This window comes from Wolffia australiana, chromosome 12 (assembly GCF_029677425.1).
Source record: "Wolffia australiana isolate 7733 chromosome 12, ASM2967742v1".
NCBI lineage: Eukaryota > Viridiplantae > Streptophyta > Magnoliopsida > Alismatales > Araceae > Wolffia > Wolffia australiana.
In genome coordinates this window covers 5,769,301-5,791,644 of record NC_135846.1, presented here as the reverse complement: position 1 = coordinate 5,791,644, position 22,344 = coordinate 5,769,301, and the positions used below count along the sequence as shown (strand labels likewise).

The 22,344-nt window shown below is 37.6% G+C and overlaps 1 protein-coding gene across 3 annotated transcripts; it reads left to right on the top strand.

Moving 5' to 3' along the window:
* The first annotated feature begins 16,915 nt into the window (after positions 1-16,915).
* Positions 16,916-18,504, top strand: LOC144710151 (cytochrome b5). Of its 3 annotated transcripts, none has more exons than XM_078583831.1 (4): positions 16,916-17,067; positions 17,160-17,258; positions 17,951-18,017; positions 18,104-18,504. In XM_078583831.1, exons 2-4 carry the CDS (start codon positions 17,172-17,174, stop codon positions 18,352-18,354), a joined length of 405 nt encoding a protein of 134 aa, XP_078439957.1. In that variant the 5' UTR covers positions 16,916-17,067; positions 17,160-17,171; the 3' UTR covers positions 18,355-18,504. The 3 variants fall into 3 exon arrangements, with proteins under 3 accessions (XP_078439957.1, XP_078439958.1, XP_078439959.1); XM_078583832.1 differs by having other exon boundaries at positions 16,950-17,067; positions 17,166-17,258; XM_078583833.1 differs by having other exon boundaries at positions 17,026-17,067; positions 17,151-17,258.
* Positions 18,505-22,344: the final 3,840 nt, after the last annotated feature.

Below are 22,344 nucleotides of genomic sequence, written 5' to 3'. Positions count from 1 at the left end.
CGTGATAAAGAACTAATACGCCATTTTGGTGTTTTGATTGAAATACCCATAAATGGTATTTTACATAGAAATAGCATTCTTTTATTTCAACGACCCCCTGGAAAAAACAGTTCCAGAATTACTAAGGCGCGACTTTAGGAGCGTCCATTCAATCTTAAAAAAGGGGTTCTTTATTTCTTGACTTTGACTTTCTTTAGAACGTTTATTCACCACAAGCTTGGCCGCAATGATGGGTACTGGAGTCACTGTGGGTCGTGCTAGTAGTTGCTCCATGCATTTGGTGACGACGGTCAGGGTGCAAAGATATGCTCTGTGTTCTTCGTTGGAGTCCTCAAGGGGTCAGTACTATTGTTGCGCCCTCCCTCATGCATGGCTTGCTCCTCGACAATACGAAGAGGGAGCCCGGGGTGTAGGCTCGTCCACGAGATCCTTCCCGTGAGGGCGACAACTCGTCGTTGTGTTATCCTTGATGTCACTAGGGTAGGTAGCACCTAGTGACCACGAGGCGTTGTGGTGGGACCGAGCTCATCCACAGCGGCCACGGACGTGTCCGCGTGGATCAAGTGATCTGTCGGCACCCCTTTTGACGAGTGCGGTTCATCTAGGCTCCAAAGGAGGCGGTGATGCGCCACCTTTGGGCGTGGGCAGACGATGCTCCAAGAGTCGTATAGGACTGACTCTTTCGAGCGGCGACGATTCGACTCGTCGCAATGAAGGCGAACTTTCGGAGTGCATCCTCCTACTCGATCACGTCTCGACGACCATGGGGACACCTAAATGGGTTTTCAAAAATGGATGTATGCAGATGTTATGATGCAAGGGTATGGAGACGTGCTGTGGGCGTCCACAACCTGGCTCTAATACCAAAATTGATGTCGGACGTCGTCGATGGCGTCGTCCGACAGATCATTCACTAAGTGAATGTAACTACGTGATGCGAATGAACTAAGTGGACTGTACGTGCAGGGGTGATGAGTGGGAATTCTCCGAGTTTCAAACTCTAGGGGGGCGATCGTTGACGATGACGGTGACCTTCTGGCCCTCAAAGTGATGATCGCGATTACGTTGCCGAAAGGAATAATTCTGTAGGGGCTCTCATGTAACTAGCGGGCTCGGTCCATACCAAGGAAGACACTCAATGCGTAGTTTTCTCAAAGTAATTCTCTCACCTAAACTAACCCGAGCGTAGTGGAGTGCAGCCAAAAATATACTGAAAGATGTAATATAATTGACGAGCAAGGGGATCAGCGTACCTCGTCGGTCGCGGCATTCGTCGTCGACGTCTTCGTCGGGGCACGGCCTGTGCAAGTAGGTGTGGAGGAAGAGTGCTAGGATGGGCATAGCGCAGGTCGAAAGACGGTGGAAACATGTGCTGGAGTGTGGCGTCGAATGAGAGGCGAGGAGGACGAGCAAGGGAGTGCGAGCAGCGGGTGAACGCCGGGCGTCGGGAGAAACGAGCGTGGCGTGTGAGCCAGCACATGGCGTCTATCAATGCCTCATGGAGGGGCCTGACAGGAACACCAGCCGACGGCACACCCAACTCTCCAAACACATGGGCGGACACAACTAAGTCGTACGCAACTGGGCAGGACGACAAGCACCTTGAACAGGACGAGGCACCTTCTGGTCAAGGGTAGAACGAGTTTCCCAAAAGGTACTACAAATGTTTTGTTTTATAGATAGATTGAAAATCGATCGACCACGCTTCCGCATCGATGGAACACATTTTTCCATAGATGAACCAAAGCACAGAACCCAACAAAAATTCATTATGTCACGCATCAGAGAAATTCGTGGCACTCATTAGGAGGTGTTCACATAATGGAATCTAATTTTTGGAGTTCATCCATACCTTTCTTCTAAGCCAAATACAACTGAAAGGAGCACGGTGCTCATGTTTTTCAATAGCATCTTGATGAGTCTAATAAAGTTATTGACAGCTTAGTGTATAAGTAGTCATATCTGTTAATGGAAGGCCTATGGAGGTTTACTGGATTTGAAAGAAGTAGAACCTGTGCCAATAATGAAAAAAATGAAGAGGTAAAAGAATCATCAGAACACTAAGATGGAAAGACAATGGAAATGTAAAAAAAATTCAAAATCCATAGGTCAAAAGTCATGAAGATCATCAAAAGTAAGTAATTTTATTGGATGATTCTCCATACCGTTTCAAAATGATTTATGCTGATAAGGAGTTAATCATTCACCATCAACGTCATAGGGTTATAAAGTACAGTCTATCCAAAACAGCGGCACATTCATTTACTTTCTCTACAGGAGAATATATACTATGTGTTGCAAAAATTAAATGAAGCAAACACTTAATACGTTAATATATTAACACTTAAAATATTAATAACGCTATATTTTTCTCTTTTACCACCATTTATTCTTTAATTTTTCTTTCAATAAATTATTTACTATTTATTTGATGTGATCCATCTTATCATCTTATCATAGATGGAATACAATCTTTTGATGATCTTTAGTATTTAATCAGAAATGTTCGCTGCATTATGATGCTGAATGAAAGGATGAGATTGATCGTCCGTTCCAGTGTCAATTGGAAGAATGAAGTGTAACTGGGAATTAATGCTCATGCAGCCCAAAAATTCAATGAGAAGTGTAGACTCGGCGTCGAAAGACACTAGTGACCAATGAATCACCGCAAGAGGGTCTTGGGTATTCCACTAAGCTCCCAATGACCTGGACATCGGGTTGAAGACCGACGGCTAAGCATGACTATTAACACTTGTGTGCACGCTAGCACGTACGGGTCCATATAAGGATGTATCAGTAAAAATTCTATACCTATCCTAACGCAAACGGTGGAGACGCACTCGAGAGGTACTGAAATAAATAAGCAACGTGTAAATTTGGAGGGGCGCGGAGCATACTAGATAAGTTGCCGCCTTGTCATTTGTGTCAGCAATAATGGGAGTTGGTGGGCGACACGTCAATGATGTAGAAGGTGTGCAGTGTGAGGACAGGAAGAGTGAGTAGTGCTGACGACGACAGCATGGGTTGTGGCACGGGTATTAGTGCGTGATTGATTCGACGGAGCATTGTGGCAGTGGCGCAATGCAGGCGGCGATGGCAAGTCGTGGTGATGAGTAGCACATAGTATGATGAGGACACAGTGCGGCGTTGGCTTAACATGGCACGGTGAGGACATTGTGCGGTGGTGGCTAAACATGGCGCGACGAGGACATGGCGCTGTTGGTGGCTTGGGCACATGAGAACGGTCGGGGCGACAGGGGTGCATTGCAAGCTTGGGTATGACTGTATGGAAGAGCAGGAAAGGGCAGTGCAGCGCACAAGGCAGGAGCAAGCAGACAGTCTAGGGCAGCACGGGAGCCCAACCTCAGGTGGCGTAGGCTGTGAGGGCGTGCGGCGGCCGGTGGGTGGCTAGAGGTAGTGCAGGCAAGTGGGCGTAGTGCGGGTGGTCGATGCATGTGGTGCGGGCAAGCAGCGTGGCGAGTGATCGCAGGCGGCTCGTGCAGGTGGCATTGTGTGCTCAGAGATGGGCGGGCAACTGGTGCGGCTGCCATTGATGGGGGCAAAGTAGACCCAAAGGTGGCAGTGATGGCAGCAACAATGGAGGCGGTGCGAAGCACGTGCGGCAGAGGTGATGGTGGTGGTGGCCACCAATTAGGGTTTCTAGAATTTCCAATTCACAGCAGCAAAACCGTAACTAAGTGGAAAACTAAAACATTCAAAAAAATATATAAAAAATAGACCATTTTCTTCATTTTTTCTCTATTTCAAGGAGGGGTGCCTTCCTCCTTACATAGAGGTGTCATATGGCCCTTTCTCTAAGGAAGCCAAAATTGGCCTACTATAGGGGTCTTAGTAGTCCTCGAGATGTAAACGAGACCCATACATACCAACATGTAGGCCCTCATACATGGCCTTCAAAACTATAAAGAAGCGATAAAAACTCGATGAAATTAACGCCAATCTCTAGGGGGCCTGTACACTAGGCCAAATACTTGAATGCCGGCTCTCCCCTTCAGCCCATGCTCAACAAGCTAGCTGAGTCTGGTCTTCAGTGCTAGATGGTCCCCATCACATCATTTCACATCATATCATGCACAATAAACTATAGAAATATGATGAACACATATTAAAGTTAAATTTTACCCTACACTTTTATAAACTATTATGAACAAGTTTCAAGTATTATTTCTATTTTAATTGATATTCATCTCACATGATGTGTCCTTGAATCATTAAATAGTCTATAAAACAAGAAGTCATGAACACAAACCCTTTCAGTACAAAATATAATAAAACATTCATTCCCAAGATAAATTCATTTTCATCTAAAACATATCTTCCCAGTTTCATCAGGATCTATGCCTTCTTTGCTCAAAAAGCCTGTCATGCAAAAACACATTTTGAAAGATATCATTCAAATGGGCCAACATCATATTGGAAAATATTGTGGATGTTTAGGCTACGTCTATAAAACTTTCGCAAGTCAAATGTATTACGGTTTTATAAGTTATCTAATCGGATGCATTCTTTTTCTTTACAAAATCTCATATCAATAAAAGAAAAATGAAAAAAATTACTTATTGGAGAGAACCTCTTATTGTATGTATATTTTGATATCAAATTTAAGACTTACAGGTTAAACTCAATCAGGTATTGATATACATGATTTATTTCATATAAGGATCAGAAAAAACATAATGATGAAATTTTTCCCCACGAACTATGTTGTTTTTCAATTGGTTTCTAATGCTTGAAGTATATGTCATACTGACAATATAGTTCAAAGCGAATGATTAAGTATCCAATAAACAATTTTAATAAATTTATAATCCTTTATGGCATCTTAACATGGACCACTTTATCTAAAGACAATGCAAGTACATCATAATTGGTTAAAGTTCTGCCCCTAAAAATAATTGATTTCAAATTCAAATATTAAAAAAATCAATAAAAAGGAGAGGTATGCCTAAAAGGGTGGAGATGTCCATTTATGTTGCTATGTATATAACTAAAAAGGGGGTTAAATTAGATATTTATAATTGTTTTATTTTTAATTTAATAATTTCATTCCTAGAGGATCGTTTGCATTCTAGATAAATGGAGATGAAGGATCAACACTCTGATTTCTATACAGGTTAAGGATACTCCCCCACTCCGATCTTGGGGATACCTTGCCCAAAGTTCAATAAAATACTTAACCTGACTTCAATGCCCCCAGGAATGCTTGAAAATGTTCTTATACATCCATTTCAAATTGAGAAAGAGTTGTTAAAGTCTGTACCACTCATTGGCCCTCATAGCCTTATTGGAAGTGTATTTCTTCGTCCTCCTCTTTTTGAAGCCACACAGGTCACTTCACCTAGCCCACTAAGCCATAGTGATAGGAGTTACCACAATCTCAATGTTCACCTATCATGTCAATAGATTGGCACCCATAGCATAGTCTATAAAATTCTCTAAATTTCCAAAAATACTTGAGATGATTCAATCAAATAAAAATTGTAACAATTAAGATCAACAGATAAGATTGTGTAATGTGTGGGATATTTTACTTCTATTATATAAGTTAACATACTCATTTCACACTAAAATATATTCACTCATGAAGATTCTACTTCATTTATGACTTAGCCCCATAAGGTGATGGCAATATATGCGGCTGGCAAGCCAATCACACATTCCATATCTTGTTCCACGTACATTAATAGAACATATTCATTATAGTGCATGTGTGATGCTTATAATGAAGTCCATGAATACATGATCTGACTTTGTGAATTATGATGAGATGGTAATACGGAGATCACTAGTCTTTAAACATGTGTTCGAAATATTCCTATTCGAAGGATACGCAAGAAGGACATCAAAAACTCCAGATAGAGTAGCACTATCTAGCCTCACTCATATGATGAGTATGGCCATTCCCGTAACCATTAATGTGGAGGCACTAAGGACAGATAGTGGATACCTTTTAGTGGAAAGAGTTCATTGAGTTGTTTTGTATGAATCCATGAATGGTATTATGCCAAACAATTAATCAGGTTGATTCATGTCATGCTTGTGTAAGTGGCCCTTAGACTTCAGATACCAAAGACGTTTTGTGGATGGACAGTTGTACTTTGACTATGAACTATGTGTCCCTCATAATAGAAGTATTTGTTTGGGTGCATCAAGAAGCTCCCGAAGACAATTGAGTAGTCAAGATGGGATCATCCATGCTCGCTATAAGAGGTGACCACTCAAGGAAAACGATTCGATGAAGTCCTTAGCCAAGGCAGTGAAATATCGAAGAAGAGTTCTTCGATGATTTTCGAACACATCAGTCTGAACTTGGATGACCTATTAACTGAGTTCTCCAATAATTTCTCAATCACTGAAGTTTCCTCTTTCTAGGTTCACTCACATGCCCAATCTTATTCCACAAACTTTCCTCTCCTTATGCTCACTTTATGTCTCAATATAAATAGACAAAACTTCATCTCTAGGTTCTCTTTGATACACAATCTCAATCAATTGAATTTCCTTTGTGAGATTTTGTTCAGTCTCATTCAGAATATCAAAGAACCTTTCTCTCCAAGATAATTCAAATTCTCAATCCATAAAACTCCAATGAAGCTCCTTTCTCGAGGTTTACTAATATCTCCTCTTTAAGGTCAAACCCTCGAAATTCCTCTTTAATGATTGTCTCCCAACTTGTAATTTAATCAATCAGTAGGAATTGTACACCTGGTATGTTTGTTAAAACTTTGCCATCTCATTCTTCCTTTCTTTTGTTGAATGGCCTTCATTACTTGGCTTGTCATCACATCGAGCTACCCTCCACTTGACATCCAATAGATTCTAAAAAAACAGAAAATTAAATGTACTAAAATGAAGAATGGATATTGTAAGAACATCATCAATCTTCTATCTCCACTTTGAGGAATAATTGAATGAGAGAATAATGAAGAAGCCCTGGAAGTGAATCATTTGATTTTCTTTTTTCTTATAGATGGAGGCACATTCATTTAAATGTTCATAATCATTAAATTTGTAGTGTAGCACGTTCAAATAAGCCACTTAAATATGACATTAAATGTGGCAGGGATTTATTAAGATAAATGCATCTTTAATGATGTTAAAACATTTACAAACAAAACATCCTTTCAAAAGGATGTCATTTTAATATGTATAAATGGCCATTAATAACATCTTAAATGGTTTTAAAATGTTACTCGAGATTTTGAAAATGAGACAAGTTCTCTTTTAGTAAGAAAGGTTGATGCGAGCCATTTAAAGCAATAAATTTGAAGTAAAGTGTATCTTTCTCATTTTTGCCCTCTTTCTTGTTTGATTAGAATCCAAAATTTGCTAGGTCATTATGGTAAACCCTAGAAACCTTTGAAGTTCCCCATATGACATAAATTCATTCTTATCATCAATAAAAATATTATAATTGCACGGTGAAGAGTCAACCTAAATACCTAATCCATTGGCCTACCTCTAGACACAGAATCAGTTTTGAAAAAACAGGAAATTTTTTGTGTAAAGCTAACTTTAAAATAAATTAAACTTTATAGAAAAAATCAGTACTAACCATTTATGTCTTGTCCTTTAAAATTATTCCTTTAAAAAGATCACGGTTGACCTAAAACAGGACTCCAACATTAACCAACACTTTCAGCATACACAGAATTTCGTTGATGCTTCACTAAAAATACATAAACCTTTATTCCAGGGTAGGAGATTGCTTTTATTTAAATGCTTATATAGAAAATGTTTAATTAGATCAAACTTAGTTGACCCTAAGCAAGAAACCAGATATGGGTGAATGTGTTTGGCTAGCCAAATGGATTCTACTTGATCCAAAATTCTGGGATATGATAAAACCTTCATGATCTAGTTTAAACATGGGGTCAAAATATCCATTTTTGGCTCATTGACCTTGTGAAGTCATGTAGCTCATTGCATCTCTATTGATCTATGTTGATACATTCACTCAATTGATGTATTCAAAATATTTGACTACCTCATTCATTTGAGCATGATATTTTGTGTAACTTTGTCTTGAAAATATGCTGATAATAAGTTGAATAAATTATATTTATAAATTCATCAAAATTTAGACAATGACTAAAAGTTAACTATTTCTATGGATTAGAACAGTTTTGATCTTTGATGGGGGGCCATCTCACCAGTAGGACCAAGGGACAACAACAACCACACCGAGCAGCCCGAGCCAACGTCAGCAACCCCGACTTCAAGTACTCGGCCTAGTGATGGGTCGCTAGGTTTGGTATTATTTCCTTATATTTTAAATTCTCTTCTGAAATCTTTTGGATTTGGCTGCTCTGTTTGGGTCTCGTCCATTTTATTTCCTTATGTGCTAATGAACTTAAGGGGAATTCTCATTATGAGACGGTTTTCCCCTCATTTCGCCCCACTTGGGAATCCTCCATCTCCTATATAAAGGGACGGCATGCCCAAGGAAAGTCTTGGAGTTTATTGAATCTAAAAGGTTTTTCTTCAATCGGCTCCCCCCTCCTCCCTTTTGGGATTACTCTTTACCACTTTTCTAGAGCAGATTGCGGGACCGTTCCCGAAACGATGTTTTTTCCTCCACGTTGTGATCACTCCATGGAGAAAATTGCTCCTGACTGCGCTCCATCACCTTATCGTTTTGGGAACTACTCCAAGAACAATCTTCTTGGACATTCAACCTGCAAGAAGTCCAGGCCCTTGGTCCCCTGCTCGTTGCCGCCACCATCTCGTCCTCCTAGACGATCCCTCGTCGATCAACCTCACAAAAACAACACTTCTTGGGTGGTCGGTCCTACAAGAACTTGTTCTTGGCCTTCTTGAAGCAATTTTTGATAAACTTGGCTACCTCGCCGCCGTGCCAGCCCCGTCCTCATTCACCACCACTTGTATGCCACCAGTTTGCGCCCTTGCCTTTCTGCTGGCCCACTCGTCGTGTCGGGCACTCTCCCCTGCTGCATGCCCTCACACATCCACCACGCCGCATTCTACCACGCAGTGTGCCCACTTTGTTGTGCGCTGCACCGTGCTGCCCACCCGCCTTGCTACGTGCCAAGCCGAACTATGTCCCCACCGTGCCATGCACTCACACTGTATGCTATGCAGCACCATGTACCCTCACGTCTAAGGTCGCGTCGCGCCTCAGCCGTGCCACGCACCTGCGCCCCCTCTCACCCAGTGCCACGCAGCGCCGCACCTCAGCTGTGACATGCACCCGCGCACCGCTCACCTTGCAGCATCGTGCGCTCTTGCACGTTCGTAGTGCCAAGTCCACCCACACCAAGCTCTTGCCTTCTGTGCGTCCTCTATGTCAATCCCGACAAGTCGGACAACCCACCTGTCGCCGACGGACTTTGGGTTCTGAGGCACTCAGGTTCCATCGCTTCCCTTCGTTAGCGGTCAAATTATTTCTTACAGTGCTGTCGTCTTATGTGTTGCGCTGCCTAAATTTTACACTACTTGATAAGATTAGCCACTCTTTGTCGAGAGGCAGGATTTCATTGTGATACAACTAGGCCTAATGGTAGCGGACGTGGATGTCCCTAGGCACTAAGTGCTACCTGTTACTTAGAATGTCTAGTTGATCTATTGGGACATTGGGAGTCTGACTTTGACTAGACAAACTCTGGAATTTATCTGATCATCAGGCTAGTCAACTCCGCTGAATTACTTCTCATTGATCTTCTTACTTTGGCATAACATCATTTTACCCCATTTTGAGCTTTCATCTATCATTTAAAACTGTGTTGTAACCCAAGCCATCCGATCCCGGTAATCACATGTTACATCAGTCTTCAACTAAACTAGTTCATAAGATGCAGATTTTGCTACCCAAGGAATGTACATATAAGATGGATATCTCATCTCTAGACATTCTCGAGGGAGGATATAGTTCCTAGCTTGTGGGTAGCATATTTTATAGTTGTCACCTGCGTCACCCTGGTTCTTGAGGTCTTATATCTTGACTTTACTCACCAATATCCTAAGAATTTTCCAAGGACTAGAAAGTCATTAATAGAGGATGATGATAGAATGGGGGAGGTTTTCGAGGCTAGGTAGGAGAATATTAGGGGTCTTACAGTATTTTATAGCATATGAAGGAGGAATGTAAATAATATACAAATAGAATAACAAGTCCAAGGGATCGCCTTGACCTTTTAAAGGCATTTGGGGTCAAATCCTCGCCTCAAGTGTACCAATTTGTTGTCTGGAGATCCCCATACTCCCATATCTTAACTCCTGTAACATGATATAGAAAACACTCCAATTATGGGAGAATGAGGTCAAAATAAAAATAAATGGGTAAAAAATTGAATGAAAGGAATGGACTAGAAATGGGGGAAGAATGGGACACAGCAGAATTACGAAATGTATCATATCATATTACAGAAGGAATGTATCATATCATATTACAGAAGGTGAAATCCCTACCTCAAGAATATTATTGTATTGTTTTTTATAAACATTTGGGGTGAAGTCCATACTGTATGTGTAACATTTTATTTTTTAGAGGTCTCCCCACTGTCATACCTGACATCCCCTAAAATGATATAGAAAATATTTCAATTATGGGAAAATGAAAGTCAAAATGTAAATAAATAGGGGAAAAGCTCAAATTAAAATAATGGAAGGAATGGACTGGAAATGGGGAGAGAATGGAAAAAACATTACTATACATTTCTCTAGTATTAAGACCAACAAACTTTCCCTCATGTTAATGCCAATTTGAAAAAAACTGACTAGACATAATTTACTGTCATATAATCATTTAATGCTTCTTATATACGCAACAATATTTGCAGAAGTTTTCTTCCTGAAGGGTAAGAGTTTCATCCAGAAAGATCAGATAATGAGATAGCACAATTTTGGTTACTATATATTTATATGATATTTATAACTGGTAATATTTTGTTGAGTTTAATTAGTAAAAATACTCAAAATGAGGAGGAAAATGTTAACAAATTATTTATTCAATGATCAACTCAGTTAGGTGCTTTCTATTTCATCGTATTTGAATTTTAGTGTAATCTGGATTATGTTTTAGTCAAGTTTGTGATTTTTCCTCTTGAACTTGGTTTGAACTTCTAAATGGATTGGCTTGAACGGCATGTACAATCCCTTACCAGGATTGAGAGGAGAGATTGTGAGATTTACTTAGCTATTCCAAGTGCACCATAACAAATCTAAAAAAAAAGTTTAATTTTTGGGAGATTAAATTGCCCCTTTTATTATCTAATAGTTTAGTAATTTTTGAATTACCATGCGTCAAAAAGCAACCAACACCAATCAAATTTTCTTCTTAATCCCTCTAATTGTCTCCTTTGATCCTTTAAATTGGTTGGATGAAAGAATTCAATTTAGAGCTCCCTATTTCTTCTATTCTTCTCATCTCTTCTACCCCCCTTTCTAAATTCATCATCTAATTAGGGTGGTTGGATCTTCATTGAAGATTGAATTAACTCTAATTAGGGTCAAATTATATACGCAGATCATAATTGAAATTTCTTACTACCTTCCTTTGGACGATACCTATACTTATCATTATACATCTTAAGTGAAGGTTTTATAACTTTTATTGTATAAGCTAAAATTAACAACGACAAGGGATTATAAAATTACAAAATTCACCCCTATTTTTTGGCTTATCAACTAGCGACGACTACATCGACATGAGTCACACCTTCTGATTGAAATAGATGTTCATCTTTATCTTTGCACTGTAACCATGCTTTCTACTAATTATTTTCAAATTTTCCCATGTAATGTTTTCCCTACGCCAAATAAACTTCATACCTAGGAGTTGGTTCCTAGTGCTAACATTGTTGCTTTCATATTGGTTTTGACCTAGATTTATATGATTCTATCAAACCTACTGATTCTTAGTGGTCTCAATTAACTCCATTCAAGCCCTTCCTCAGCTTGAGATCTGTAATACATTTCACAACGATGACTTGAAATGGAAGATTCTTTTGGAGAAGCATTTCAGTATGCTTCTCAGTAAATGATATCAAAGGTCTTTCATCTAAAATGTGATAATTATTGTTCGAGGGAAAGCTATTAAGTATGAATGGTACAATTTTCAGCCAGATTATGAAAACACAAAAACTTTCACATCCAAGGTGGTTCCTACCATCTTATGAAAGAACACAGGTGCTGGGTTGTCATTATTATAGTGTACGTGGATGACATTATGATCACTAGAAATGGTGGATAATGAACTTTGAGAGGGAAATAATGTATTTGTGTTTAAGACATGAGTAAACTAAGGTATGTCTCAGGAATTGTGTTTGCATATCAGGATAGATGGATGATTCTAATTCTGTAGACATGTGCTACATATTCTGGACTGAAGATCAAAAAAACTCAATTGGCTCCAAACCCAATATTGGGATATTAACCCTCTCTCAAGGATATTATTGAAACTGATATCTTATTCGGAAGCATAAATATATGATGTTCATGTACTAAAGATTGTATGTATCTTGGGGTCACGAGCCTATTTACGCATGACCCACATAATGTAAACTTGATTAGATCATTTATCTATCTTTCTTATCTTAAAGGTACATCTAAGGATTGAATATTATTCTAGTGTTTTCAAGTTATTACACTTTATATAAAGATAAATCTTCTTATAATTTACTGTATTTTCTATGGGGAAACTTCGTCATCGAAAAAAAAAAGATGGAGTAAAGTTTTTTAGTGCACTACTGAGGTTACAAAGTCAAGTCTTGATGAATTAATGACTGCTCTGATGCATATCTATTTTGACAACCTAGTGGTCATATTTATTGCAAGCATTAAAATAGACCCTTAACATAGCAATAATTGTTGAGTTTGTTTGAACTCAGCGTATGAGAGTGACAAGAAGAAATGAGAGGAGATTGAGAAGCACATGTAGAGAAGAATAATAATAATGGAAGACACAAGAAGGCAAGAAGGAAAGTGGTTACGATCTTTGTATTTCCTACATCGAAAAGAATACATGTATGTTCTTATTTATAGTAGATATGTAATAACAATATATACGTTAATCTTTTCAAACAAACCTGATTGTTATAATGGCTATACTAGATTAAATCCTAACCGTCTATATGTTTCCTATCTATAGTGAATCCTTGCCGTCCATCTGTATCCTATCTATGTTGAATCCTAGTCGTCTATCTTTTTCTATATTTAATCCTAGCCACTAAATCTCTTAACGAGTATAGGATACGTATTCGTTTATTACTAGTCTAATATTATGTTAAGTCCTATTCGTCGTCGGTTCGTTGATGTGGCAGGTGAATGGCGAGTAAAACATCCCAATAAGTTTCAGTGTATGTGATAAGGTTCCCAAGGGCCGTATCATTATGCGACATATTACATCATCATGATACAACACTTACATCTTATCCAATAGGTTACAATATGCCGCATGATCCTCTATGTTTAAAACTGGACATGCTTCACATATATGCTCCTTGAATTTTTTAACTTATGTCAAACACTATCCATAAGTGGGTGGATTCCGTTTTACGCTTATACAAAATGTGGCATTTTTTGTGTTACACAAGGTGGATGGTTGTATGAAACTACATATTGATTACCCCCCCAAAAGTACACAAAGTAAATAATATACTGCACACTTCAAAAAGATGTGATAACACACTAAATTATGTATTTAATTCAAGTAATTAACCCTAATTTATTTATTTAAAGAGTTTAGAATAGGGTTGTTATCATATTTTTACATGTATCAATTTTCAAGTACTTTCTGATATTTTCCTAAGTTTCTGTTAATTTTATCAATTTACTGGAATTTATTTAAGCTTGGAATAATTTTTTTCTGAATGAAAAAGGCAGGTTTAAAACTGAATTTTGATGTTAATTTATGTGGGGACGAATTACTGAATTTTCTAGAATTTTTTGATATTTTATTGTAATGTTTGGGAATTTATTTGAGGAAGAAATGAATTTTTAACTATGAAAAGGATATTTTATATGGAAAGTATGAGTTTTTAAGCAATTTCTAAAGTCAAAGGGGTTTTTCTTAAATTTTTGTTGTAATTATGCCCTTAAAACAGCTCTCAGTCATGGTTGTAAGCAATTAAAATAGTTACAAGGTTTTATTGAAATTAATCAGGATCTTTTCGTTGTTTTTGGGAAAAATGGAGGAGAGTGAAAGCAAAAAGGACATATACATAAATATTCCACCAAATTCTCTCTTCGAATAGTAAGTTCCCCTCCCGTGCTGTGCATACAAAGCGCATACATGGGAAGTGACATGACATTCTCTCATGGAGTGTCTGAAATACAAACGCACCAGTACGTGCACAACAGTATGTAGAATGTTTATTTTTCTATTTTTTTTTATTTCTAGCAGGGGGTACGTGGCACTACGAGAATAAACCCACCATTTTAAGTTCAAATGAGTTGGCCAATCAGACAACAACACGACATGGTGTGTAGAAAAAAATCAAATTAAATAAATGAAAATTTATCCAATGGCTTAGATTGGTCGATTTTCATTTATTAATAACTTTGGATCCTGAAGTCAGATTGAGGTGATTTTTTTATGGATTTTCTTGTCTTAACTTCTTCTCCTATCCATGTGGTTGGATCATTCAGATCAATCCTACACTGATGGATAAAAATTAATTCTTAAATGGGGGTAAAATGGTAATTTTTACAATGTAACCTAAGTATAAAAGCCAAGTTTTGAGAGGAGGAGGTCATTCTGGAGGTGGCTCTATCATAGCTGCAAGACAGATAGGAGCTTCATCCTGGATCAACTCTATTAGGTGCTTTCTATTTCATTGTATTTGGTTTTTAGTGTGATTTGGATTATGTGTTAATAAATTTTGTGATTGTTCTTCTTGATCTTGGTCTGCATTTATAAATCACTTGGCTTGAGCAGAATGTACAAGCCCGTACTAGGATTGAGAGGAGAAATTATGAAATTGATCTAGTTATTCCATTTGCACATTAAGAAAAAAATTATAAAAAAAATTAATTTCTTGGAGATATTGGATTGCCTTTATGATTTAATAGTTAGTAAATTTTGATACCAAATCCCCCAAAACAAACTAACTCCAAATCATATTTTCTTCTTATCCCCTCTAATTGACCCCTTTCATCCCTTTTATTGGATCAAAGAAGTCAATCTAGAGCTCCTCACTTATTCTATTCTTCCCATCTCTTCTACCCCCCTTTCTAAATTCTTCATCTAATTAGGGTGATTTTATTTTCATTGAAGATTGAATTAACTCTAATTAGGGTCCAATTATTCAAGTAGACCACTAATTGAGTTCCTTACTAGCTTCCCTTAGACGATACCTCTACTTATCATTATACATCTTCAGTTAAGGCTTTATACATTTTATTGTATATGCTATTATCAACAATGACAAGGGATTATCAAATTGCAAAATTCACCCTTATTTTTGTCTTATCAATATGATATTTATGAACACTCTCGAGTATCTTTCTCCATTTGAATACGTTCTCATGTAGTATTAAAGCCACAAAATTTTCTCAAGCAATTGAATAAAAAACGAGAACGACGTGGCAGCTAACGGTTCTTCATCTTTTTGAATGAGAGCTCCTAATGATGGGCACACATATCTGTTTCTACGATAGGCTTAGTCTTTTTTGCTCATGATAAGGGTATCATTGGGGTTGCCTCTCTTACTCTTCCATGAGTCATCGGTTTAATGAGGGGGACATTTTTCAAGTCCCATCATTAGTTGGATAGAAATCTAGGAAATCCTATGGTACAAGTAGTGATCATCAACTATAAAACAGCACACTATAGTGTTTCGTAAGTCAACATTGAGCCATCTAATATGTAAAGTTGAACATTCATTTCCCCAAGATTGTCCAACAACGGACTATAAGCATGAAGATTCTTTTACCTAGTTTGTAAACAAATATATCATTTCCAACTTCCAAACCTTTATATTACACTATGCCTTTCTTTCTAATACCAAGGCAAAAAGGAAATCATTGACATTTAACCATTATCGACAATGATAAAAGTAGTGATAGTATCTTTTGATTCCTTTTCTAATGTCCAAAATGACTTAACTGTAAACCAAATAAGTTCTTCTACATCTACGGCTCAATATCATGACAAAAGATAAACCTTCATTTAGTCATTTCTTAAATGAATTTATCATAGATATAGTGCACGGATGCAGACAGAAAAAGCTTTCCATCTGGGGCTGAAAAAACATTTCCTCCAAGCCTCGGTCATTGGACAAGACGGATAAAAGAAAGTTTTCATTTTGGGAGGAGAAAACCTTCCCATCTGCAGGCATTGGACTGGAAACAAGACAAGTGTATTAAAATTTTGTTTTTTGATTTTTTCTTATTTTTTAAAACATCTATAAATCCAACTATACATTGTTTTTTATTAAAACTTTCAATGTCTTGCAAATGGGGACACCAGGGTGCGCCTGTTTCCCAACATGATGGTTCCGGGACTGGACAGTTTTTTGAAGGGACAGTTAGTTTTTGAATGGGACAGCCCATAAAAAAACTGAGACGTGGGACTGGACGAAAACCATCCCAAACAGTCCAGCGAGACTTTTAACAATAAAATTATATAAAATAAAAAAACTAAGATACAATTATGCACATCTTTTAACAAAAAAAATTAAGATACATAACTAACCAAGAAAAATAACCACACACTTTAAAAACATTAATTTCTCACCCCAAAATTAAATAATTTCAACCAAATGCGTTGACCAGTACTAAATATGTATTTATTATAAAACAAAAACAATGCTTTTTTTGGCATCAACTGGCTTGACTTCGTCCCATCAGATCTGACGGCGGGCACGTGCCAACGGCGGAGCTGCCGATGTGGACTGACCTCGTCGCATATCCACCGTCCGATGGGTGCAGCCTTCCGACGGGAGATCCTACGGATGCCGTTGATTTGTTTGATCAGATCTGGGGAAAGTTCATGCCTTGAATTTAGCTCTTCAATGGCGATTTTCTGGACTCTGCTTGACTGCGGCCGCCAGAATAATCCCTCGTTGATTCATCTTCTACATCTTGGTTAGCTGCGTTTGATTCCATCGTGATCTGTATTTGTGTTGTTTTTTTTTTTGGATTTGGTTGAAGGATTTTAAGATTTGAAGCGTGTGAAGTTTCAGGGGAAAATGGCGACCGATTCCAAGGTTCATACTTTCGAGGAAGTGTCTAAGCATAAGGATGCGAAGGATTGCTGGCTCATCATCGATGGGAAGGTGGTTTTCTTCTTTGGGTTCTTGTTAAATCAATGTTAGATTCGTTGATTTTTCTTTGTGTTCTTGCGCTGATGGATTTCTCGTTGTGTAGAAAACGAGATCTGGGAGATTGTTTGAATTTCTGTCGGAATTTCGGTGATTTCTGCGTTTGTTGACGCACTTTCTTGGGTGCCAATTTTTTAGTTCGATTTTAATACCAAATGAAAATCAGGACGGTTCGTGTTCAGTATTTTCTAATGAACTCTATAGTTTTTGTGTACTTTGTAGTATCTGGGAGAATTTATCTTATTCTTTGGAAAATCTTCGTTTCATCGCATCTGTTGATTTCGGACAAGTAGAAAATCCGTTTTTTTTCCAGGAAGAAATCAGATGGGTTTTCATTTGGGATGGATGTCTTCTTCCTCGGAAAATAATAAACTTACATTTGAAAAAAAAAAATTCCCTACTTGTCCGCATAAAATTTTTGTGGTTCCGTACCTGATTCTTGCCTCCCAAAATTCTTCTTGATTTCCAAAATTTGATCTCTATTTCAAATTTTATTCGGTTACCCATCATGAACATATACAAAGAGGGTTCCAGCTACATTCTCAAAGTCCTTCCCTTAAAAGCTTATCTCCCCCTAATCTTGATCTTTAGCCCTTATTTTCTACTATTATTTCTGACCTCTTAATTCCTCTTAACCTCCACTTCAGGTGTACGACGTGACCCCTTTCATGGATGACCACCCCGGAGGAGACGAAGTCCTCCTGGCTGCCACTGGTGAGCCTCCTGTCCGTTAATCAAAACCCTAAACCCTAAATCCTAAATAACTGCTTACAGAGAAAGAACCGCGTTGTTCTATCCAGGAAAAGATGCCACGAATGACTTTGAGGATGTAGGCCACAGTGATGCAGCTAGGGATGAGATGCAGAAGTTTTTCATCGGACATATAGATTCATCAACAGTGCCAGCAAACACGGCCTATGTACCGCCACAGCAAGCACCGTACAACCACGACAAGACAGCTGACTTTGTGATCAGAATCCTGCAGTTCGTGGTACCACTCCTCATTCTTGCTCTTGCCTTCGGTGTCCGCCACTATACCAAGGCTGAATGAACCACCTTGGAACAATAATATTTTAGTTATTCGTTGAGAACTTAGCTTCTTTTTAAGGACCTTGAAAAACTAGTTTTTTCATGTTTTTTTCCCTAAATAAACTGGGAGGTTTTAGAGTTTATAATCTGGGTCAGTCGTTGTCGGGTGTTCTATTATCTCTTCTAAGTAAAGGATCATTCTCGTCTCGTCCACACCTACCAAACCGAGGCGAAAAACTGGGATTCATATTGCTATTGCAAAGGTTATGGAGAGCATTCTAGGACAGCACAAAAAATTATATGGGTAATTGTCACAGGAGGAGTCAGCCAACCAAGTTTGTTGATGTGAGTTATAATCTGATAAACCATCTTGAAATGTAGTTGTGACACCCAATATTTGATACAACGAGAATAAGTCCAGATCAACCTGAGGACGTGTCAAACTCAAAAAAAAAAATGTTGACTAAGTCTAAATTGACCTCATCCAGCGAGCTTCTGTGACTTTTATACCAATGTTTTTATTCTTACCAACTCATTATCACGACTCAGTGATTCATTTCTTGAAATTTACAAAGTCCATGCTAGTTAATCCACTAATTTCCTTATGTTGAAAGTCATTTCCAGGCACAGGTAACTGGAAACCAGGAAAAGTAAAGAGTATATGTGACATTGACATAGATTGGTTGGCAAACAATAGAGTTACTTGAATATTGCTTTCTTAAAGGGCTACAGACGTGCATTTATGTCCCAACAGTACATTCAAAATGTAGCTAAGAAGATAGAGACCCAGTTTATAAGAACATCTGGAGGGCATTCTTATCTCATCAATTTTTCGGAGAATATGTTGCATGTGACTTATTTTTGCATAAGTTATATCTTGATATGTGCTACAAAGTAATGGTCTGAACTATCATTAAGAAGTAATTTTTTAATTGACTCCAGTTCTTCATTAAATACAAACAAACTGTTTTGGCAATGCATAGCCTTTTGGCAGAAACAGAAACAAGTAAAGTGTATTCATTTGGAAAATTAATTCACATTTTACTTGACCGAAACTTGGTAAGTTTATTTTTAACTATTTACAAGACCTTCTCATTATTTTTCATTCGGCAACCATTTTTTATGTTAGCATTATATGCTGGCAATGTGAACAAATATGTGTGGGGTGCAAAGGAGCTTTCATTAAACTATCTGGAGATTCGGAGCTTGTTTCTTACCCCAAAATATGTCTCATTATATGGATAGGTTTTGGGTATGAGCTCCATAACCTTTGAGTAGTACAGTGTCTTGTCTGAGGTGGTATTTGTTGAAAAGGATTTTTACAGAAACATTTTGTTTTGCTAAAACAATATGGCCAAAAATAAAAATGTAGGAACACAATGTAAAAAAGGCAGAGAAGCTGGCTATCGTTCTAGGAACACAAGGTAATGTATGCATCAAAAAATAGAAATGTAGTTACCTGACTTCAAGAATCTCTAATTTTATGTAAGTTCAAGTGATTCAGAAATTTGTCGACAAAACCAATGGTTTAAGGGCATATTGGGAGCCTTAGGATTGAGGGTGGTACTATCACCAGTACAGAGTTTACTTTTTTAGCTTTCAAAGTGCCACCTAAATGTTCTCTTAGCCCTTCAAACTGAGAGTACAATGGGATGTTGATTTTTGGATCAAGTGCATGATAAGATACAGACATTGTCATCAAAGAAAAATCATTTACATTCAAAATATTTATATAGTTATGGTATCAGTAATATTGTCAGAAGAATCATTTACATTCAAAATAATTCTTGATGATATCATGTCTAAATGTGAAACTTTCAAGGATTTGGTACATGTGGGAAGCATCACCGGTTACTGTGTTAGATGAACCAAGTAAGACAAGGTTTGAGTTAGGCAATCATAAGTATGTCTTAATTTTTTGAGTTTACTGTTTTACATATTTTGGATTCAAAATGATTATTCATGATGTCATATTTTCATGTGAAACTTTCAAAGTTTGGGTATATGTGGACAGAGTTATTAATTACTGGATTATGTGAATCATATGAGAGGGGGCTTAAGTTAGGCGATCATTCGTATGTCTTGATGAAGCAAAATTAGGTGCATTAATATGGTTTTATTAGTTTTATTTAAATTAATATTTATAAGTTTTTTTATCTTACTCAAAGATGTATAGCAAAAAGGAAGGTTGTCTCCTCAAGGACTGGAACTCAGAGGTAGAATTAGCAAAATGAGTTAGAAGAGAGAGATAAGGCTAATAATACTAGTAGGGAATTTTATTTTTATTTAAATGCCACATAAGAAAAATGTAAGAAAATATATCTAATGATGGATCAGTAGAATATAAAGAGGTAGTTAGAGGGAGGGTAGAATCCTTTGGAAATATAAAAAAGAAAGTGACATTGAAAGTAACTGACAGGACATTCCTGGGCTTTGTGGAATTTACTAAAAATGTTAGTGAGAGAATGAGATGATTCCTTCTATTTTATTAGAAGCTGCACATTAGAAGAATGAGATGATCTCTTGATGATCAAACGACATAATAATGATGATGGAGCATGAATGGGGCTTGCCAAGGTGAAGAACGAGATTCGATATGCAGAGGATCGCGTGAATGTGTCTAGTGGTTGAACACATGAGAAATTCCATGCCACTATGGGACGTATCGAAATGTGAATGTCCATCTTTGTGCCAATCTGATTCATTTCATGGTTTGGTTGATGCCGTTTTGACTCCATTATTAGTCTTTTGCTGTGAATCATTCTAAGTTATCATCCAGATCAAGGCTTTTGGAACTGAACAAAATTGTGTTCAATCAAATCCATGAAAGAGAAGTTTGTAAGCATCGGTGCAAAATTCTTGGTTTGATTTTATATGTTTATCTATCTCTTATGACTTCTTTGGATCAAATATTTCTTCATATATGGGCTCATGACATACCAAGTCTTATCAAAATGCGTCACCTTTGGGAGGATCACTAATGGTTTCAACCTTCATGTGGCTGTGTCTTTCTCCAGATGAGTCATCCTTTCTCTTCTATACTTTCGTTCTTCCATCATTCTTTCTTTAGGCTGGGGCTTGTCACCATCTTGAACCGAAAGACTGAAAAATAAGTGCAAATATAGAAGAGGAAAATAGTTTTTCATTAATTTGAGAAAGATGTAGCTCCCAATAGGTAAACTCAGGATTTACGAGACGGGAATGGTCTAAGGTCATCCCTGGTCAATGTGCAACCCCTCTTGGATTTTTCTAGCAAGCATCCCTGGTCAATAAATGGATATTTGTGTTCCCAATGCTGGAAATGATTCACTGCCAATGGAGGCAACAACCAAGGATAGCAAAAGAAAAATTTGCCCCATGGCCAATCCGTCGCCATCACAAAGGATTCAATAGCTGTGATTAAGTTGGCACTTCAGAACCCCTTAAGTTCTAGTGGCCCACGAACCAATCCTCACTGTCCAGTTAGCTTTTATTGTTAGCTAGCTGTTCTTCATTCGTCCACATCAACTCACACTGCTGATTTACCACCTAAAATATAACTTGAGATATATTAACAAGATGGGAACAGATCTTGTCCATTTGATCTTCTTAAAGAAGATCAACACATTCCATTGGCCCACTGATCTTGGTGTTACAGCCACACATAGCTGTGGCTGCTTTGGTGCCTATTCTAATGAAACCTATAACTCAAATGTAAAATAATTCAGTCTTTTGGAAAAAGTTTAACCTTTAACATCATAAAATGCTTGAATAAATTTTGATATGCCAATGGTATCACATTTTAATATGAAACTTTCAAGGTTTAGGCACATATCAAAAGGGTATCAATTACTGGGTTTTCACAATCATCTTTCAATTACTGAGTTAGACGATCATAAGTATTTTCTTAATTTATTGAATTTAATGTTTTGTATATGAACCCAGATATTGATACAAAAATAAAAATAGTGATCGAAGAAGAAGTGATAACACTTGCAATGTAACATTTTTTGGATTCTTCAATAGAGCTCCT

Coding starts and splice junctions, on each gene's coding strand:
- LOC144710151 (XM_078583831.1), top strand. CDS start 17,172: ATGGCGACCGATTCCAAGGTTCATACTTTCGAGGAAGTGTCTAAGCAT. Junction 17,259..17,950: donor GGCTCATCATCGATGGGAAG/GTGGTTTTCTTC, acceptor CCTCCACTTCAG/GTGTACGACGTGACCCCTTT. Junction 18,018..18,103: donor AGTCCTCCTGGCTGCCACTG/GTGAGCCTCCTG, acceptor TGTTCTATCCAG/GAAAAGATGCCACGAATGAC.